A 21,105-nucleotide genomic window follows, 5' to 3' on the forward strand; every position below is an offset into this window, starting at 1 on the left:
TGTAAAAAGTGCCATAAGTGACTCTCTTCTGTTTACTTTCCCAACACTCCACCCACACATTGGCAGCTGTTGAGCCATTTTATCTCCAGCCTTGCTTAAATAGCCTAAAAAGGCCATTTGTATATTTGTGTGAGTAATTTTGAATAGCATACTGTGCAGACACAGATCTAAAGCCAGAAGTTTACAAAAGTTCAACTCTCTTCAGCCAAACTGAGCACTCTCTTCTCAAAGCAACTCTGGAGAGGCGATTTTATGCATTCTGGACCCCTTCCTGTTGTTTCTATATAGAGCACAACTTGCAGACACAAAGTATTCTTCTATCAAGGCTTTAGTGGCAGTGGCCAAATAAAGCCGCCACTGCATCACAGCTCTTTCATGACTGGCATCTCCAATTATTTCAGCAATATAAAGGGGTGATTAAAGAGCAGCAACAGGGTTTACATGCTTTTCTGTTGGCAGGTGTGTGTGTGTAGAGCCACTGTCAGCAGCACTAGCCACCATTTGTTTACTCTGCACGATTGGCCAGAAAGTACAGCTTGCCAAGCCGACCATACAATTTCCACTTTCACAAGATTTGAGCAAACCTTTCCATGGTGAATTCAAAATTATTATTTTTAAATAATTGCATGGGTGCACTTCAGTTTGTGCCTGCCCGTGCAAGTAAAAACAAAATGCAGCATCTCTGGCTCAGTGCAAGTCATGACACTGATATAAAGGCAGGTTTGAAGTAAACAAAAAATATGAATGGGCAGTGTTCTCGTATCTATTGCTGTTTAGAGTCATGACGTGGAAGCCTCTGTTTGTAAACTACTTTTCCCACTCACTTCTGCCAACTACTTCCACAATCATCACCTCCGACATAAGATAAAATAAGAGACACAAGCACACAATCACAATAATACTTTATTAATCAAGTATGTTGTGGAACATATGAGGAATTTCATTTGCCAAGTCAGTCATACAAACATGCAGTACAGACAAAAGCTGGTTGGTTTAATGTAAGAAACTTAGCTCTGAAATTGTTTAGCAAAAGAAAATGTTTTCAGACGACTAAAAGAATATCCAAATACAAAACCATGAAAATGCAACAATGCTTTACATGACTTTAAGCATACAAAATGATGTTAATAAACGATTTAAAAAAAAAAAAAAAAAAAAAATTTCTAATTCACATTGGCTTAGTTATTTAGTTCATGGTAGATTTATGCCATCTAATTTGCACAACATAAGTTATGATCTTTAATTGTGAAAGAAAAACAAAATCATTTTGAAAGATTGTGATCTATAATTTTAGATTAGATACAACATCAAACATGCCCTTCAGTCCACCGTGTCCACTCTGTCCTTTGTCCACCCGTTCATACCAGTTCTGTGTTATTACACTTTCTCATCCACTCCCGACACATCAGGGGCAATTTTACAGAGATCTATTAACCTACAAACCCATAGGTCTTTGGGATGTCGGAGGAAACAGGAACATCCGGAAGAAACCCATGTGGTCACAGGGAAAATGTGCAAAGCACCCAAGGTCAGGATTGAACTTGTGTCTCTCACTGTGAGGCAGCAGCTCTACTAGCTGCATCATTGTACCATCCTAATATGTTCAAAGCAGAGTCAAATCTTTCCCCGGGTAATAGTTTCTTTGCCTTTTCATTTTCCAAACAATGTGGTCCACCTTGATAGGATGTGGAAGTGACATTACTACGAATATAACTTTGTAATACCATTCCCTGCAAGGCTGCTCAGTGAGGAAGGAAGGTGGATAAGTGCAGGCATTGAATCATGCAACCTAAAACACAGTATAACACAAGAAAAAGAAGCAGCAGCCATTTAATCAGCCCCTCTAGCCTTGTTGCTATTTAGTAAGATCATAGCTAATCCTTACCTTAGTGCTGTTTACTGACACTGCAGCCTCACATCTCAGAGACCTGGGTCTGATCCTGCCTACAGGTGATGACTGTACAGAGTTTGTACGTTCTCCCTGTGACTCTGGGTTCTCCCACATTCCAAAGACGTGGAGATTTGTAGGTGAATTGGCTTCTGTAAGTTGCCCTTAGTGTGTGTAATGCAAGGTTGTGTGATAACATACAACTGATGTAGGCTGATTGATGGTGGGCGAGGACTCGGCCTGTTTCCCTGCTCCATCTCTAAACTAACTCATCTTTGCTTAATGTCTTAACGTTTATCCATCCGACTTGAATACATTGTGACTAAACCTGCACAATCCTCTCGGATATAGAATTCCTAAGGTTCATTTTCTCTGTGTGAAAATATTTATGAATGGCTGATCATTTATTCAGAGATTGTGACCCAACATTCTAGATATCCTGACTAAGGTAAACATTAACCCTGCATCTTCCCCCTCAAGCACCTTGAGAACAGCAAAATGGGAACGTCCTAATAAACCCTCATTTCTAAATATGGAAACCTTGAGATGTGTGGCTCAGGTGAAAGGGAATATATTAGTGTACTAAAAGTTTGCTATTTTGCATATTAGTTAAGCATGTCCTCAAACAATTTAAAAAAACATCAAGAAGATGCCGGTGTGATTTTTGAATTGATAAATAATTATTTGCATTTATCTGCTTAGATTAGCTTGTATCCTGCACTAAGACTGGTAGTTTTTTTTTCAGATGAAAGTGTTAGTTATTCACTGACTGCCCTCCCCAACTTCTGTTTACAAAGTAAGGATGGCAGAATTTCATGAAGAGATTTTTTGCACAGAATGTCTATTCTCAAGCTGATGAAGTATAAAACAAACAAAGGCAATGCACCCTTCCTGAAACAGTTCCTCAGCACTGGCTTGTAGCCCCATTCTTTTAGAAAGTGCCTCATTTGTATTGTAGGGCTGTTTCAGTGGCAGCTGGTTTCACTTTAAGACAATTGCCATGTGTGCTGTTGTAACTGCAGAGGACACTGGGTGCCACTTACAATTCCACAAAGTTGGCTTCTGCCATCACTAAATCAAATGACCAAGTAAAGGTTCAGCTAGTACATTCCTGCCTTGTGGCTGTGTAATCAAAGTTGGGGCAATGGGGAAAAAATAGTAAATTTATTTTCTACTGGTTTGCCTGATGGCACAACAATGGAACAAAGACATTCATTCTTGCTGCTGCTAACAAGCCCATTAATGCAGTAACACACACAAAATACAATAATCAATAATACAATAACGATGATATCATCATCATCATCGTTGAAAACATCCACGGGCACGGTGCCTTACAATGCTATGTACAAGTGAGCGGCGCGACTCGCGTCGCAGCGGCCTCTGCAGTCTGTCTGTCTTTTTATTATTTTTGGTCCCGTTTTAATGTCGTTTTTATTTATTTTTTGATGGGGTATGTACGTGGGGGGGGGGGGGGGACACTTTAAAAATCTTTCCCCTGCATGGAGAACCCGACCTTTTCCCTGTTGGGTCTCTGTTGTCATTGGGGCTGCAACGTGGAGCGGCCTCCAGCAGGAACGGCCTAGGGCTCCAGTCGCAGAGCTGCGGAGCTACTCACCATCGTAGAGCTGGCTGAGTTCGAAGCGGGTGGAGTGGTGGTGGCGCGCTGCTGCGACCCGAACCCGGGGATTCGGAGGCTTACCGCAGGTCCGGTGGACAGTGACACCGGGAGCCCGCGGGTCCCTGCTGGGAGACCGCTTTTCGAGGCTTCCGCAACGGCGACTTCATCCGCCCGAGTCGTGGGGTAGAGGAGTGCCTGGAGCGGGGCCTTACATCACCGCCCGGTGCGGCTTCAACGGCTGCGGGACTTTGCTAGCGCCCGCTGGGGGCTCCAACAACAAGACCCGGAGCAGGGCCTTGCATCACCTGGCGCGGCGTTAATGGCCGCGGGACAATTGCCATTGCCCGCCGGAGGCTTTGACTCTGACATCGGGAGGGGAATGGGGAGTGCAGGGGAGAGATACGTTTTTTTGCCTTCCATTACAGCGAGGAGGAGATGCGCTGTGATGGATGTCTGTGTAAATTGTGTTGTGTCTTGGGTCTTTTTTTCTTGTGTGTATGACTGCAGAAACAACATTTAATTTGAGCCTCTATGAGGTTCAAGTGACAATTAAATTGTATTGTGTATGACGGTGATCGCAACTTCTACTGAAGTGTGGATGGCCGGTGGCTCGCTAGGAGCTCATCCGCTCTTTGACAGGTCTTGTTTTTGGGTTCACAGACCCCCCCCCCTCACCTGTTAAACCAGGTGGGGGAGACGGTTTTAATTGCTGACTATCCTGACAATGGAGCAGGTAGCAAGGGAGTACATGGTGCCCGTGCCGGGGGGGAACTCCCCCCGACCTGACTCTAGATAGTGATTCTGGGTAATCATAATAGTGCAAACCTGAAGTCCACTGTGCAACAAAAGACACAATCCATAAAAGATCATCACTGCCAAAGTAGTGGTTGGTGTTGTGCTGTGTCCAAGAGCCTGATAGTTACTGGAAAGATGCTGTCCTTGAACCTTGTGGTCAAGGTTTACAAACATTTAAAGGCCTGTCCCACTTACGCCAGTTTTCCCAGCACCCGTGATAGGTTGCCAAAATTTTCAACATGTTGAAAATTCAGCGGCGACTAGAAAGACACTACGTCTCTTTGGAGACCTCTCTCGACCATAGGAGACCTCTAACGACCATACAGGCTGTATGGTTGTGAGAGGTCTCCTATGGTCATGAGAGGTCACCCACGACATGTCGCCAGGGGTCGCCTGTATGGTCTTGAGAGGTCTATGATCGTGAGGTCTCCTCGTACGTTTTTCTGGTCGCCGCTGAGAGGAAAATTTCGACCTATCACAGATGCCGACATGTCGCGCAAGTGGGACAGGCCCTTTACCTCTTATGTAGCAAAATTGAGCATGGCCAAGGTGGTGTGGGTCTATGATGCAAATGACTACGTCTTGTAAATCTCTTTGAGTCGTAGTCGTGCCTTTTGGACCAGGTCGTTTACCACTCGCCTGAATAAGTTACAGAGATGTTGAATAAGTTCGGCGACCTATCACAGAAGGCCGGGGGTCGCCTGATAGAGGTCTTTAAAATGTGAGGGATAGACAGAGTTGATGTGGACTTCTTTGCCCTTTGAGAATAGGGAAGATTCAAGCAAGAACATGACTTCAGCATTGGACAGAAGTTTAGGGGTAATATTGAACTTCTTTACGCAGAATGACTGAGCTCCTTAGTGGTGGAGAGGTTCATTGGTATCATTTAAAAATAAATTTGATATGGATGAGAAGGGAATGGAGGGTTATGGTATGAGTGCAGGCAGGTGGGACTAAGGGGAAAAAAAAATTTGGTCGGCATGGACTTGTAGGGTCGAGATGGCCTGTTTCCGTGCTGTAATTGTTATATGGTTATATGGCCTCCATTGCTCGGGGTAGGTTGCATGAAGGTTAACGTATTTATCATTACTGATATCTGAAAATTCCTTAACAATTAGACATGAATATGAAGTGTTCAGGGACCCGGAATGCTGAAGCAGTTCTTTTATAGTCCTATTGGACTCTTTGCTATCGTGTGACATTTTTCATTTGAATTTGTTGGCTGCAGCACATACTTTCCCCTGACTGCCTCCTAGTCATATGTCTAAAGCAGAGGCTTTAATTCCCTAACACCTGGCCCCCTGGCATGTGGTGGTGACAACAGAGGAAGACAGACTTTACACAGCCCTTACTGGAAGCTGTTGGCAAAGACTGAATTAACTCTTTTTAAGTCCTTTTTTTTTAAAAAAGTGCCGTTTTCAAGAAAAAAAACGTTACCATCTTCTCTGTAATGATGGGAAGAAAGGCTTGCTGCAATTGTATTCATGCCCATGATTGGTGTGCATTATGTTTATAGATTTGACAAGATGTCATCTCACATTAATGCCAATCTCATTATTCCTGTCCTGATAGTTTCGGAAGGAACTGCAAATGCTGATTTACACCAAGGATAGACAAAATCGTGGAGTAACTCAACTAGAGTGGCAGCATCTCTGGAGAAAAGGAATAGGTGATGTTTTGGGTGGAAACCCTTTAAACTGGGCAGACAAAATGTGTAGGTAGGAACTTCAGTCTAAGGAAGAGTTTCGACCCGAAACATTACCTATTCCTTTTCTCCAGAGATGCTGCCTGACCCACTGAGTTATTCCAGCATTTTGTGTCTATCATAGTTTATCTCATCGTCCTACATTATAGGCTTCAAATGTGAGAATTCTATGAGATTTAGCAAGGTAGTTATCACACTCAAACTGACCAAGTTATAAGATCTATTGTGCCGCTAAATGACTCCAGCACTTTGTGTCCATTTGTGCTGGCCCCAGTTGGTGCCTAAGCTATTCCACAGTTGTAACAGCTATCTCAGCCTTAACCTTCTCCAGATGTGGAGATATGAATAAGTTGACCCTCAACACCCTCGATGCACCCCGCAGTCCTCTGGCTACTATGCCTCGGGTGGTGAGGTCATTTCCCTTGAATGCCTGAAAACCCTTGATTGCTCCCTGATATGAAAAGCCTTTGAACAATGTTTGTAAGATTGTGATAGTGAGAGATGTACAAATGTATTGACGATCACTGAAGCATATATTAGTAGTAATTCTTGTTCGTCACTCATTTTCGAGTAACACTGTGACAACCAGCCTGTAGTTCTGTGAAATGTACTGAGATGGTTGATTTGGCTAATCAAATGTTTCTTCATTCAAATAAAGCTGAATTAAAACTCTTCTTGGGCAGGGACTCCAATCGAATGAACTAATTTTCAAACTGTAGGTTGGTCATCTACAGGGCAAGGATGGGGTGATGGAATTGAACAGTCAGAGAGCCTGAATCTGTCTCCCAGGACATCCAGGGTTTATTGAGCAAGAATGGAAATCAAAGATGAGTTAAGCTATGGCCGGCAATTTCCTGCTAAACAACTATTAGTCAACACCTTTTGACCCATTATCCCTTGTACCTGTGCTTTTGTTCTGATTTATACCCCCAAGTGAAAAGTTTCAATAACTTTGGGGGGGGTTAGATTTTTTTTTTTGTCGCCGGCTTCAATTGCATAATTGGTTCTTCGTTGAAATGAGCATATTTTAATAGTTTAACTCAGACATTTATGTAGCAATTAAGTTTTTGATTACATCCCTTGAATTCATCCATTTTTTAAACTGCAGTACATACATTCCATTCTATTAAAAAAATAAATTGAGAGATTTATTGATGAAAAAATACAACAGTTAAAGCAAGTTACTTGCTACTCGACAAGTACTATCCATGGTACCAGTTAAATATCCTGGATACAGAGGTTAAATAAGTGTGTCTGCATTGCATTTGAGGACATAAATTCAAATTGAGGTTTTTCCGAGAAGCAATTCCAAACTAAAATTTGGCAGCTGATTTAACACTTGGAGTACAGCACAATGTAAACGTACAAGAATGCTGAAAAGGAAACATTTTTTTTATTTTTTAATTACCTGGAACATATACTTAAGAAAATAAATCAAGAAAGCTTCTGGATTGAAATCCGTCCTACATTTGTAGTCACATCAAGGTATAGCCCCATGCTTTAGTTTTGTTTAGAGATATAGTGCAGAAACAGGCCCAGCCAGCGATCCCCGCACACTAGCAATATACTGCACATTAGGGACAATTTACAATTTTACAGAAACCTGATAACCTACAAACCTGTGCGTCTTTGGAAGGTGGGAGGAAACCGGAGCACCCGAAGCAAACCCACGTAATCATAGAGAAAATGTACAAACGCCGTACAGACAACGCCAGTAGACAGGATCAAAACCGGGACCCTGACGTTGTAAGGCAGCAGCTCAACAGCTGCGCCACCGTACTCTACCAAAATTCTGAAATGTATTATTTGATTGAATGAGGAGTAAAAGTTGAAGATATAATAAACATGCTGGCAGTAGTATTCGGCACATTTAGTGACAAGGGCATTGTTGAGTTTCAAGTTATTTGTCCTTCATTTCATATTTGGAGATATGGAGCAAGATTCAGATTTTTCTGATTTCTGTCTCAAAAGCTCCAAAATATCTGTGTATCCCTGCAAATCTAAAATTAAATTTATTTCTTCCTTCTGCAGAAATAGAATTCATTGAGGATGTTGTGCCAGAGGATGACCTGTGCCCTGAGGTATCCGGTTGCAACCTACTAAATGGACAGTGCGTCTGTGAGATAGTACACTCCTGTGTCAGAGTATTCCAGTTCCCTGATGTGGAAGCCTGCACTGCGACATCGGGATCTTTTCCAGGTAAAATAAATAAATGTGTTGAAGGTAGATGAGGATAATTGCGCATTGGTGAATCCAAGATGAGTGAGAAATTTTAAAATCAACCGTGCACAAGATGTACAGGCAGACAATAATACCTATGTAAAACAGTAAATGCATATAATAATCAATATGTTATATTTAGCTAAAATAGTTTCCATAATAAAATAAATATCCTGTGGAAGAATTAGATGCTGACATAGTGCCAGTTTTATTTGTCTCCCTCTGATACATATTTTCCTTTGGAGGAGATCATAGTGAATCAACTTGATTTGAAGAGTTTAAGTTGCTAATTAAGTTGTTTGCTATGTTCAGTTTATTTCTTGTCATCTTTATTGTGTTAATTTTTTTTTGTAGAAATAGTAAATTTACTAATTCTGTTTCATTCCTCAAAACTTAAATGTTATCACTCTCACAGATTTCCCCTCGAGTCACATGAATATCTTTTCGTTTTGTTTCCTCTAACAAACTGATCTGAGGCAATTAACCTTTTAAACAATCTTAAGAATGTAACTAAACCGCCGTTATTGGATTACTAGTTGTATTAAGGCGGCATGCTAAAGAAATTTGTAACTTGCACCAGAGACTCAAGTATTTCTTATGCAGTTCAGACATTGATAATATAACTTTTGATCCCATGATAAAAAAAAAGATGTTCCTTCATCTATAGCTAAATAAGATTTTAAACTTCAAATGTGCAACAATAATGTAGATGATGATAATCAGAAACCAAAAGGTTCACCGACTCTGACTGACTCAATGACTCAAAAGCAGCTTGATCAGAGCTTGATGGTGTAACTGGTGTACCTTTCATTTAAAAAGAGGTTTCCACACACACAAGCACATGTATGCACATGACGGGCTTGTCAAAAGGAAGGTCAAAAGTGGCAAATGTCTGGATTTTGAAAGTTACTTGTGTATTAATGTGTTACTTATGACATAACCTGTGGCATATACATGAAGCATTTAATGTCATGCAATAAATAATGAAAAGTGTGCTTAGTTGTGATTTCTGTTTTTTTACTGAGCTGGTTTTACTGAATGAAATATTCAAGAATAATCATGTTCTGCAGCAGGACTTTGTTCAAGAGAAGCATTTTCATCCTCAATTTGAGTGTAGTTATGCATGGAGCACCCACTGTGCAATTCTTGTAGCCAGATGGTGCAACAACAGCCATTCTCAATTAATACGTGCAGAGTAAGCATTCTCCCCATCCGTTTTTGGCTTTTCGTTCCAGTTTAACACTCATGTCAAACATGATAGCAATTCAGAATGCTGTAAATAAAAAATAAAAAACACTTTTTTGGCAACATCATTCAAACCTTTCTAGAAAAAAATGCACTCTGCTTGATTTTATTCCTATTTTTTGGTTCCATTTGAGCTTTTGTTGTTTCACAAAGTGGAATATTTTAGTTGTTAAAACCTGACAACTTTTGATTAATATGTGAAACAACATTTGAATTGGTATCAAGAATAATAAAGTTGTCCATGGCCGCATTTGCTTTACGCCTCAGTTCCTTCCCCTTGAATTAGTCATGTCATTGTCTAAGCTTAACCTATAACATTTCCTGAAAACAAATACGATTGAATGTACATATGGTAAAATACTTCCTTTTTAAAAGCATATTATGGAAGCAAAGTGCATGAAAGGACAAATTTCTCTGGGTCCTTTTTTTCTTTCTTTCCACAGTTATTATCAGATAAAATGGAAAAAAATCAATACTGAAAACTACGACTAATGGTTGCCTGTAAAGTTTAACTTATTGATAACAATTCAAATATATTTTTGTGAATGAAGTGGAATAGTGAAGTGAACAGTTAAATAAGTAACCATATTTAACTGTTGCACTTCACCATTCCAATCCATTTAAATGACTGGACATGCTCTTGCTGCCAAGGTCCAACCTTCCACAGGTTCTGTTGGCAGGATCCTTAGTGTAAATGCTGGAAAAAGTCCAAATATTTGCAATCCATCTCTGGATTCTGAGCTCAAGTCAGATTGTGGTGAAGAAATGACCAGCCAAGAGTTTCGAGCATGTTCAGGAGTTGTGGGCCATTGATGCTGGCCCATCATGTCTTCAAATCACATCCCTGGGGGGCAGCATGTTATTGAGATGTATTACAGATTGGTCTTTGAAGGCGATTCCCATTGTTGAGAGAACAATGGGAATGGGTAGTAAATTTTTCAACCTGCAATTAGAATTATGATGTAGAACTGCAACAAGAAACTGCAGGACCTACACAGAAAATGATAGGCCTCAAGGTAGTGTTGTGGAGCAGAGGGATCTAAGAGTACAGGTGCATGGCTCCTTAGGTCGAGTCGCAGGTAGATAAGGTGGTCAAAAAGGCTTTTGGCATTTTGGCCTTCATCAGTCAGAGTATTGAGTATAGAAGTTGGGAGGTCATGTTGCAGTTGTATAAGAAGTTGGTGAGACCGCATTTAGAATATTGTTCACTTCTGGGCTCCATGTTATAGGAAAGATATTGTCAAGCTTTAAAGCATTCAGAAAAGATTTACAAGGATGTTGCCAGTGTTGATTCCGGATCTAATACTATCCCCTTCGTCTGGTTCAGTCAGTCACTGAAACGAACACTGGAGTCCAAACTCTTCTTTATTTGTAAACTGTACTGTAGGACCGGACTCGGATCTACTCACTCGAGCCCTCACCAGCCTCACGTAAACAGAACAGAAGAAAGAGACAACCGGCACGCCCAAACTAATTACCTACACTTTTATACCCCTAAACAGAGGCGGGGACATTAAAGGCGCGAAAATGCAATGTGAGGGCCATCCCTACGTGCCAATCACTTCTTACAGATATGAGATCACGTTAAGAGGCACTTACTCTGCTTACTCACAAACAATGTATACAAAAAGTCACTTACACACATATTATGTAAAAACACAAAATCCTTTACCCAATGACAGACCTGGGTTTAGTGTCTGTTTAACAGAAACCTAGACTTGATGGCATAATAGACAATAGGTGCAGGAGTAGGCCATTAGGCCCTTCAAGCAAGCACCCCCATTCAATGTGATCATGCCTGATCATCCACACTCAGTACCCTGTTCCTGCCTTCTCCCCATATCCCCTGACTCCGCAATCTTCAAGAGCCCTTTATTTGGTTTATTTGAGGAAGATTATAATTTGAATGACTGCGACAAAATTTTGATTTTATATTCTTAAATCAGTTATATTTTACAGTGTTGTTCATCATAAAAATGTGACGGATATGACTGAATGCAATGGGCAACCTGGAAAAAGAGGAGGGAAAATTAAGTTATTCTCTAAATGATTGTGCCAAACATATTTCTCCCATAGAGATGTTCATGTCTGTGATACAACATTCAAATTTGCAAAAATTCAAATTTTATTTTCGGGTTTCCAGAAGCTTCATTCACTAAAAAATCACCCGGCTGCATTGTTAAATAAAGTGTGGGGGGGCAGACTCAATGATGGATAGTAATTAGTGAATTCACTGAAGCATAGGACCATAATACATAGGAGCTGCATGTGGGAATTCCACACACAAGTCCAGCAGCAATCTGTGTTAGAACTGTGGCTGTGCATTAGAAACAGAAGTTTATTATTGCTTACCTATGATTTTAAATGAAGAAATGTTCGTTTCAAGACCCGATGGTGCATGTAAGTGATCGGGAAGATAAATAATTAAGTTGCAGACTTCTGGTCGAATTAACTATTAATATGTATAAATGCAGTGTGATGCATTTGGGACTGGGTAATTACAGGCATGTGTGCAGGATACAGCATTATTAGTTGTAGTCCCCCGACCTTGGCTCTGTGTTAGAATTCTTGTCTCTGTATCATTCTAATCTGACACTTCAAATATCACTTAAGTGTGCATTTTGGAAGTGCCCATATTTGGACAATACTTTAAAGTAAAATACCCTTGACCGGTTCAAGTGAGTGTATGATACTAACTGAAGAAGAAATGAGTTCTCCACTAATCTGATTTATATTAATCCCTGTACCACAAAAAGGATTAACTTTATCTTTCCCTCCTCTTGCTTTTTGTGAACCCTTTTGTGGAAATTATCAATTGCAAGGTCATAATTCAAAAGTCACAAGCTGAAGTGTTGAAACTGTCTTGAAATGAAATACATAATTCTTCTGGTCTTAATTTATGCCAAAAGACTTGTGTATCCAACTGGGTAAATCTGCCTAAATCTTCCTCCCCAAACAGGGTTTCGCCAATCACCGACTACCGCTGCCTCAACTTTATTACACGAGCTATCTGCTCTGTACACTCTTAAGGGCCTGTCCCTCTTGGCAATTTTTTTAGGCAACTGCCGGTGACTGTCATAGTCGTAGCAGGTCACAGGAAAACTGGCAGAAACTTACGTCATCCTGGAGACAACCTACGATTGCACCAACGTCAGGAGATGTCAAGCTACGCTCATTGGCGTCAAACCGACTGTCGTTGAAATATTTTCAATGTCGAAAATTTAGCATTGACCAGCAAGACGGTACGACTTTTTGCGCGACTGAGGAGACTACTCCCGACGACCACCGGCGAACATATGGCGACAAACTAATCGCCTGTAGTTGCCTAAAAAATCACCTAAGTGGGACAGGACCATTAGTCTTTATGCAGGTTCTGAATCATCTATCCCTTTTGCTCCCCAGATGCAGGTTGGTTAGCCTAGCTCACCAGCAATTTTTGTTTCTCATTGATCAGACTGGCTGTGCCTTGGTGTTATGTTAACAAAACCAGCCTGGTTGGAAATGAACGAGACTTTATATTACCTAGGAGTCCATTTATTTACATGCAGATTAGGTTGAAATTACATAGTTGCAACGTAGTTTTCATTGACATGCAGATGAGTTGGGGTACACAACTAAAAATAATTTAGACTGGATCCCAGGAAATACTCTGTATGCTTTTTTTCGCAGAATATCGTTGATCCTACCACAAGCATTCCAAAATACATGGTGGATATTTGTGTAAACTGAGTTTAACAGGTTCCTCGGAGTTGAAGGTGACTTGAGTTGTTTGAGTTTCAGAGATACAGTGTGGAAACGGGCCAATCGGCCCAGCAGGTCCACTCCAACCATCAATCACCCAAACACTAGGTCTATGTTATCCCACATTTGCATCCTACGTACTCGGGGCAATTTACACCCAAGATGTGTGCGGAAATCTGAGCACCCAGAGGAAACCCACGTGGTCACAGGGAGAATGTACAAGCACTGCGGAGGCAGCACACAGGATCAAACCTGGGTCTTTGGCGCAGTAAGACAACAAATCTATTATACCGCCCCTTAGCCATGTGATTGCAATCTTCTGAATTCTGAATAATCTTCCGATTACTTCCCTCAATTATGACATTATGGGAGAGGATGAAGGACGGGAAGATGCTGTGGATGGTGAGTGATACGTACATGAAATACATCTTATCTGTGAGGGTAGAGTTCTCAGAATAGTTGGGATTTTTCCCAATCTCTTGGATTATGGTTAATTCCGAGAATTTGACCACCGCAAAAGGAATTTTAAAAAGAAACAGTGTTCCCAAATAAAACCTTGCTTCCCCTTTGGAAACTGTCCAGGTGCAACAGTCCTTTTAACAAAACAAGCAAACACCTGCCAAAAACGCACACCAATTTAGTTTTAAAGTTTATGAAAACCGGTGGGACATTCCATTCTATCTTAGTTTTTAAATGTGTTCCCGAAATTTCTGTTTGTAGTAAAATTTCCATAGAAGATTCCTTTCACATCATTTGAATGTATTAAGTTGATGTAAAGTAGGAACGAGGTCAATGTGGAATTAGCTGTAAGTTAGTGTTGTTGATGTATACAGGCCTTGGCTCTGTCTATCACACTGTGTTCCATTAACCCTACCTGCGATCAAGCTGTCAGAATGTCACCATCGATGTACCATCTATATTTTGCTTTCCCCTTCTCCCTGACTCGCAGTATGAAGAACAGTTGCGACCCAAAACATCACGTACTCCTTTTCTCCAGAGATGCTGCCTGACCCGCTGAGTTACTCCAGCTTTTTGCGTCGGTCATCTTCTTTAGTTCAGTTGAATGTTGTTGCACACGAGATGAGTACCTTGAAGTTTTACTGTCATACTAGTGCAAGCTGTGTGTATGTGTGTGTGTGTACATCGCCCATTTCACAGATTAATGTGAATGGTTGCATGTTTAGTTTGTTTCATGACCTCAACCTGTCCCAAAGTGTTTCCCAGCCAGAGAAGTAATTTTGATGTACGTACACTCGTCATTATGTTGGTTACAAAATAACCAAAATATGGGCAACAGAAGCTGCAGTGCTCTAATGACCAGATGAACCATATAACCATATAACCATATAACAATTACAGCACGGAAACAGGCCATCTCGGCCCTACAGAACCATTTTTATTTGATGTGCCAACTGCAGAATAAATGTTGGTCAGGATACCAGAGATAATTTTCTCACTTTTCAAAAAAAGCTCTATGGAAGTTTTGCATTTTTCAGTTCAATTCATCTGAACAATGGGACCTGTAACATGGGCAGCACGGTGGTGCAGCAGTAGAGTTGCTGTCTTACAGTGTTTGCAGAGCCAGTGACACGGGTTTAACCCCGACTGCGGGTGCTGTCTGTACGGAGTTTGTACGTTCTTCCCGTGACCGCGTGGGTTTTCTCCGAGATCTTCGGTTTCCTCCCACACTACAAAGACATACAGGTTTGTTGGTTAATTAGCTTGTTGTAAATTGTCCTGAGTGTGTGTTGGATAGTGTTAATGTGCGGGGATCGCTGATCAGTGCAGACTCGGTGAGCTGAAGGGCCTGTCTCAAAACTAAACTAAACTGCTGATGGTCAGTCTAGTATTTTTAAAACCTCTTGAATGGCGTTTGAACTGATTACTTTCTGATGGAGGCAGAAGTGACAGTAACTGACAGAACAGGAAAACTGAGAATATTAAACTTGCAACACGGAGTGGTTGATTTCAAAATCCTGGAACACACTCCCAAACCGCATTGTAGATATCTTTTCAAGGGCAACTAGGGAAGATGCCCTCTAATTAAACACTGGCTCAGCCTGCAAAGCCAAAATCCCCTAAATGTATGAAGATATTGGTTCTCCCAACCAAATATGTTAAAGTGATCTATTTCCAGGACTGTGTTTAAGAGTGATTGGGGTCATTTTATGAGACGTAAAGGGAACTCAACAGGCTTTGACCTGATTGAATAAATGACCTGTTTCTCTGCAGTAACCTCTGCTTTGTATTGATTGACCAAAAAATGCTTCCAGTTGGCATTGTGTCTATGCTCCATTGGTTTAGAGATAACAATGGAACCAGCAGAGCCACCAGCTAACCAATAATTAATGATGTAATTTATTCTGGTAGGCAGCCACTTGCTGAAACAGAGAGAAAAAAAAAAGTCAATGACTACTGTTGTCTATTTGCGTGTTGAGTATGGTATTCTCCTTGAAGTAGTGACACCTTGGTTCATGTTAACAACTAGACTTTACAAGTATAAAAAATAATTATACTATATTAAGAATCCTTTTTAGCAGGCATAATACTAGCATTGGAAATATGCTTTTTATAACATCAGGAAATACATACTCAGTCATTCGCTGACATTGGTTCGGAGTTACTGAAGTGGAAAATGTGTCCTTTCACGTATCTGGTCAGAAGAACCATTTAAAAAAATTGATTCATTTGGGGGATTTGGGTTTTACAGGCTGAACCAGCATTTAATTTTCCATCCCTATCTGCTGTTGATAAGGTGACAGTGAACTGTTGTATAGAGCCATTGTAATCCTTGCGATGTGGTTATACCCACCATACAGTCAGGGATAGGGTTCCAGGAATTTGACCCATTGACAGTGAAGAAACAATGATATGTTTTCAAGACAGGATGAGGTGTGGCTTAGAAAGCAACTTCCAGCTGATCTTCACAGATTTCAAGTTCTTTTGGTAAAAATATGGTCAGTTGGCCTTCTCTCAAACCAGTTAGTAGCAGCAATGGACTTTGCAATTTGGATTACTGAAAGTACTTTTTCTGGAAGATACCACAAGAAATAAAAGGCAGGTTGTCTGTCTCTACTTTTACTAAATTAAGTCTGCGAGATAACATGGACAGTCAGAGTACATTTTTTAAAATTGGATTTTAGGTAGCATTAGCAAGTTAAATTATGATTCTGCTAGTATCCAAAGTCATCTAATTTCCATTTGCTAGGTGAAGTAACTATGCCCATATCTTATTTTGACTGCCTTCCATCAATGCTAATGGGTGATTTAGATACAAAACTTTCCGGGTTTGGAGCGTCGAATTCAGCGATCCATTGGTGACTGCCTCTCTTGGGAGCACATCGAATGACCAGTTCTTATTTCATGGATTTACCCATGTGCCAGATATCAGATTTGAGTGAACTATTGTCTGGTTAGTTTTGCAGTATTTCCTCCAGAGTAGTCAGGTTCACATGGTTTATGGAGCAATGACATCAACTCAGAACATTTGGGCAGGTTTTGGGAGTGACGTATGGCAGTGAAAGCCAAAGAAAATATGCAAGACATTATGATGGATCTTTTTGTCAGATGACAGCCCACATTTAATGGTACTTTATTTTACTTTTCTTTTACAATGGTTGGAAGCTGCATACTAAATTTCGTTGCACTGATGTGCAATGACAATAAAATCTATTATTATTATTATTATTACTTTGTTATAAAAATCAAGTATTTAAGTATAATCCTGAGAAGTTCCAACATTCCATTGCTAACTATAAAGTATGGAATTGGAAGGATTATTGTGTTAGATTATGAAAATGAATCTTTTTAAAGTTTGATGTCATCTGCTATTCTTCTGCCATACTATGTGGATTAAGCAGTAAAAATAAATTTACTCAATTTTCCAAATAGGACTTGAGGTAAGCCTAAAACTAAATAAAGAATGGATTATTGGTCAATGGTTCATTCAGTTGCTAGAGATGTAAGCAACAACTTCAAAGAATTAACAGGAGAAGTTAGTGTTGTGCATTTAATCTTAAGTATGGACTTCAACTTGAACATCAGTATGTTGGCAATCAAACAAGCCAGAAAGATTTAATACCAATAATTAATTATGTAATTGACTGCAAAAGGGAACTGACCAGTGCTACACACAACACCAGAATAATTTGTGCATCATGAAGAATAATAAAACTAATGTACATTGATCGTATTTATCATTATATTCTTCAAAATGGGTATGTTCCGAGTGAAATTTGATGCATTGAATCTGACCCTTAGGAAGTCTAAATCATCCATTTTTAATATTTAATAAGGGAGAGAGGGTGAGAGATAAAATTGTTGGATACAGTATTATAGTTGCTTTAAACAGTCTGTTCATTAATATTTAGCAGTAAACAACTTGACAAATTTACATTTTCTATCATATTCCTTTGGTATTCTTGATCGTGAAATGTTTTTTGAACCGAGATAAAGCACCTAATGTAGCAGAGGAAATCTCATAGGATTATGGTAAGCATCTGTTGACCAGACACAATTCATAAATAATTTCAATGTACTGACTGCCCAGCACACCAAAAGGGCAAAATAGATTCATACAACCTTTGGTGAATTTGTAGTAAACTAATGATAATTAGGATAGACACAAAGCTGGAGTAACTCAGCAGGTCAGGCAACCAATAAACTAAGGCGGTATAGTGGCGCAGTGGTAGAGTTCCTGCTTTACAGACAAGAGACCCGGGTTCAATCCTGACTACGGATGCTGTCTGTACAGTGTTTGTACATTCTCCCTGTGATACGTGGGTTTTCCCCGGTTTCCAAACATTCCAAAGAGGTACAGGTTTGTAGGTTAAATGAATGCTGTAAATTGTCCTTAGTGTGTAGGATCGAGCAAGTGTATGGATGATCACTGGTCAGCACAGACACGATGGGCCGAATAGCCTGTTTGAATGCTGTATCACTAAAATTAAACATTTTTTTCTCTCTGAGAAACCATAACTTTCCTATTGTGCTGCAGGCCTGCTGGGAATTGGCCAGCTACAGCATGTCGCCTGGTGGCTAGGACTTGAACATCTTATGTGTAACCTACCTGCCAGTTGAACTGTACAGATTTAGCTCCATGTCCAATGCAATGATCCAGAGCTTGTGGAAATTCTGTAAGGCATTTTTTCACAGATATTTGAATCCCTTTCTTGATTCATGGTACTCTCATTGAAAATAATTACTTGCTATGATGTGACTACTGCAGGTAAATTGGTTAATTGTAATTGTTGCTTCTAATATTTAATCTTTAGAAGAGTCGGTATCAATGATTTGGGTACACTCCCATGTTTGCCTGTTTGTGTGAAGAAAATAAATGTGTATTAAGTGTCATCTTCAGAACAGTTGATTCCCAAAAATACCAATTCTGAATGTATATCAGGGCTGTGAAATAGCAATGCTCTCCAGTTTAAATCTTGTAATAACATGATTCAATTAAATATTCTTTGTAGAATAATTGTTTTTTTTTTTAAATAGTTTGTGGTTTTTAAGTAAGAATCAAGTCACCCATAGTTAATGAAATGATAAATGCATATGTTTTCATAAGGCAGCTCAATTATTCAGAGGAAACACAGCAAATTTCCTAAGAAAACTCAATTTCCAAAGCTCAATGGATTTATTAAATTGTTTCCTCTAGACAACAGCTGGCATGCTTGGCTTACATTCACTGAAACTAAAACCACAAAAAGAAGGCAACATTTTACATTGAAATGTTTTGCTTGGATGCTGCATACCTTACAATGGATGTTGAATGGGATGTGGTTTGGTGATTGGAATTCTCTGCATGAAGAATTCTGTTCAGAACAGCTTTGGTTGGCAAAATGTTCATGCTATACCAAGTAATTCTGAATTGTAGAGATCCACATGAAATTAACTTTTGAAGATGTATTAAAAATTGCATCAATTATGCGTCTGTTTTCTATCCTCTTTGTGAACAAACATACCGAAGAGCCTGAGAGAACGAATAAATATATCCTTTCTGGTGACAAATAACCCACATATCCCAGGAATAAAATGGATCTGGAAAGGTTAAAGAAATGTAAACATGAAGGAAAAAGATTAGGATCATTTCAATGGTACAAGACATTTTAAAATGTCACATCACAAAGAGATAAGAAGTGACCCAAAGATGTTGGTACTTTTTTTCCCCCAAGTAAAAAACTCCTCTTAATAGTGTATTTTGATCAATGCTTTTTGTTGCTGGTGAAAGAGAAATAAGTTCATCATCTTCACAATCAATTGAATTCCAGCAAAAGAGGCTTAAAGCCAGCAGCCTGAAAGATAATACACAAGCATGTTCATGATTGAATGATTCCAGGTTCAGTACTGTTATGCACAAGAGATTTGTTTTATTGAAGGAAAAGACTGTTGCCAAATCATATTTCCGTTTGGTTCAGAATTAGTTGTATTTTGCCAAGGAAGCCACAATTGAATGTCACCTTTATTTCTATTCCAGATTAGCTTTTTTTTCCTGGATGGAAAATAGAGGGTCTGTTCTAGGTTATGAGGAACTAAATGATTCACCCATCATGCACCAGTTCCATCCTACACACTAGGGACAATTTACAGAAACCAATTAACCTACAGACCTACACCTTTGGAATGTGGGAGGAAACGAGAGTAAATCCTGTGTGGTGACTGAGAACTCTGTACAGATAGCACCCATAGCCAGGATCAAAGCCGGGTCTCTGGTGCTGTAAGGCAGCAACTCTACTGTTGCGCTACTGTACCCCCCCCCCCCCCCCCCCCCCCCCCCCCCCCCCCCCCCCCCCCATTTGGGTAGTTGGGTAGTAAATATTGACCAGAACTGGAGTTAAGAGCAGCAGGAAATCTTTTTATGTCCCTCAAAGAGTTCAATGCCTCAACCCTAAGATGCCCTCTCCAGCAACTGCTACAGTACTTCAGTACTATTGGAGTGTCAAGCTAAATTGTGTGCTCCAGATCCTCGCAACCCACTGACCTGGAGATGAGCATATAAACTGTAACATATTATTTGCCTGAAGCTTTGTCTTTTGATGTGTGAGAAGTAAAATTCATGATCACAAATAACTTAGTGAAAAGTTAAGAAAATGCAACTTAACTAAATAACAAAGACAGATGTCAGTCCTAAATGGGTAAAGATTGAACAATGTGGCCAATGAAACTGTTTGCATATTTTCTTGAAACTGTCCTGATTGTGTTCCAAGGTGGAGAACATGCAGGTCTTGTGCTTGCACAAGGCAGATGCTCTTTAGTCCAATCTTTGCTGCTCAATATCAACAATCAGATGAGGAAAAATGTTTTCACCCAGAGAGTTGTGAGTTTGTGGAATTCTCTGCTCAGAAAACAGTGGAGGCCGATACACTGGGTGCATTCAAAAGATAGTTAGATAGACCTCTTAGGGCTAGCGGAATCAAGGGATATGGGGAGAAGGCAGGAACGGGGTACTGATTGTGGATGATCAGCCATGATCATATTGGCTCAAAGGGCCCGAATGGCCTACTCCTGCACCTATTTACTATGTAACAAGGTTAGAGGGCTAAGAAGCAAATTGCATCCACTAAAAGGGGCTAAATAATAAACTTGTCATTAAGGGATTGTCAGAAAGCGGTGAGTTTTTCTGCAAGCAACAACTGTGATCTGTTGTCATTTGGAAGGTCTTTGAGAGCCTGGATTCAGAAAGTTGAAGTTTTTTTTACTAGCTTCCATTTTCATTAGTGGATAATGGGCTGAACCTATAATTCCTGAGCAGGTGGTTCTAAATGATGGACCTATTCTGTCACTATGTCCAAAAATCACTCTTGTTTGTACATTAGTTAAACAAAGAAAAACAATCATTTTCTAGTTATCTTGGGTTCTTTATCAAGAATTCTCAATGCCCTGCTTAAGTAG

At 40.0% G+C, this 21,105-nt stretch overlaps 1 protein-coding gene across 1 annotated transcript in view; it reads left to right on the top strand.

The window, feature by feature from the left end:
• The window catches only part of LOC129700364 (cysteine-rich motor neuron 1 protein-like), a 191,288-nt gene that overhangs the window by 39,863 nt on the left and 130,320 nt on the right, over positions 1 to 21,105 (top strand). Inside the window, exon 2 of the mRNA XM_055640788.1 lies at positions 8,041 to 8,208. Within this exon, the coding sequence (XP_055496763.1) occupies positions 8,041 to 8,208 (168 nt within the window). The remainder of the gene's footprint in view (positions 1 to 8,040; positions 8,209 to 21,105) is intronic.

Source organism: Leucoraja erinacea, chromosome 9 (genome assembly GCF_028641065.1).
Source record: "Leucoraja erinacea ecotype New England chromosome 9, Leri_hhj_1, whole genome shotgun sequence".
Lineage (NCBI taxonomy): Eukaryota > Metazoa > Chordata > Chondrichthyes > Rajiformes > Rajidae > Leucoraja > Leucoraja erinaceus.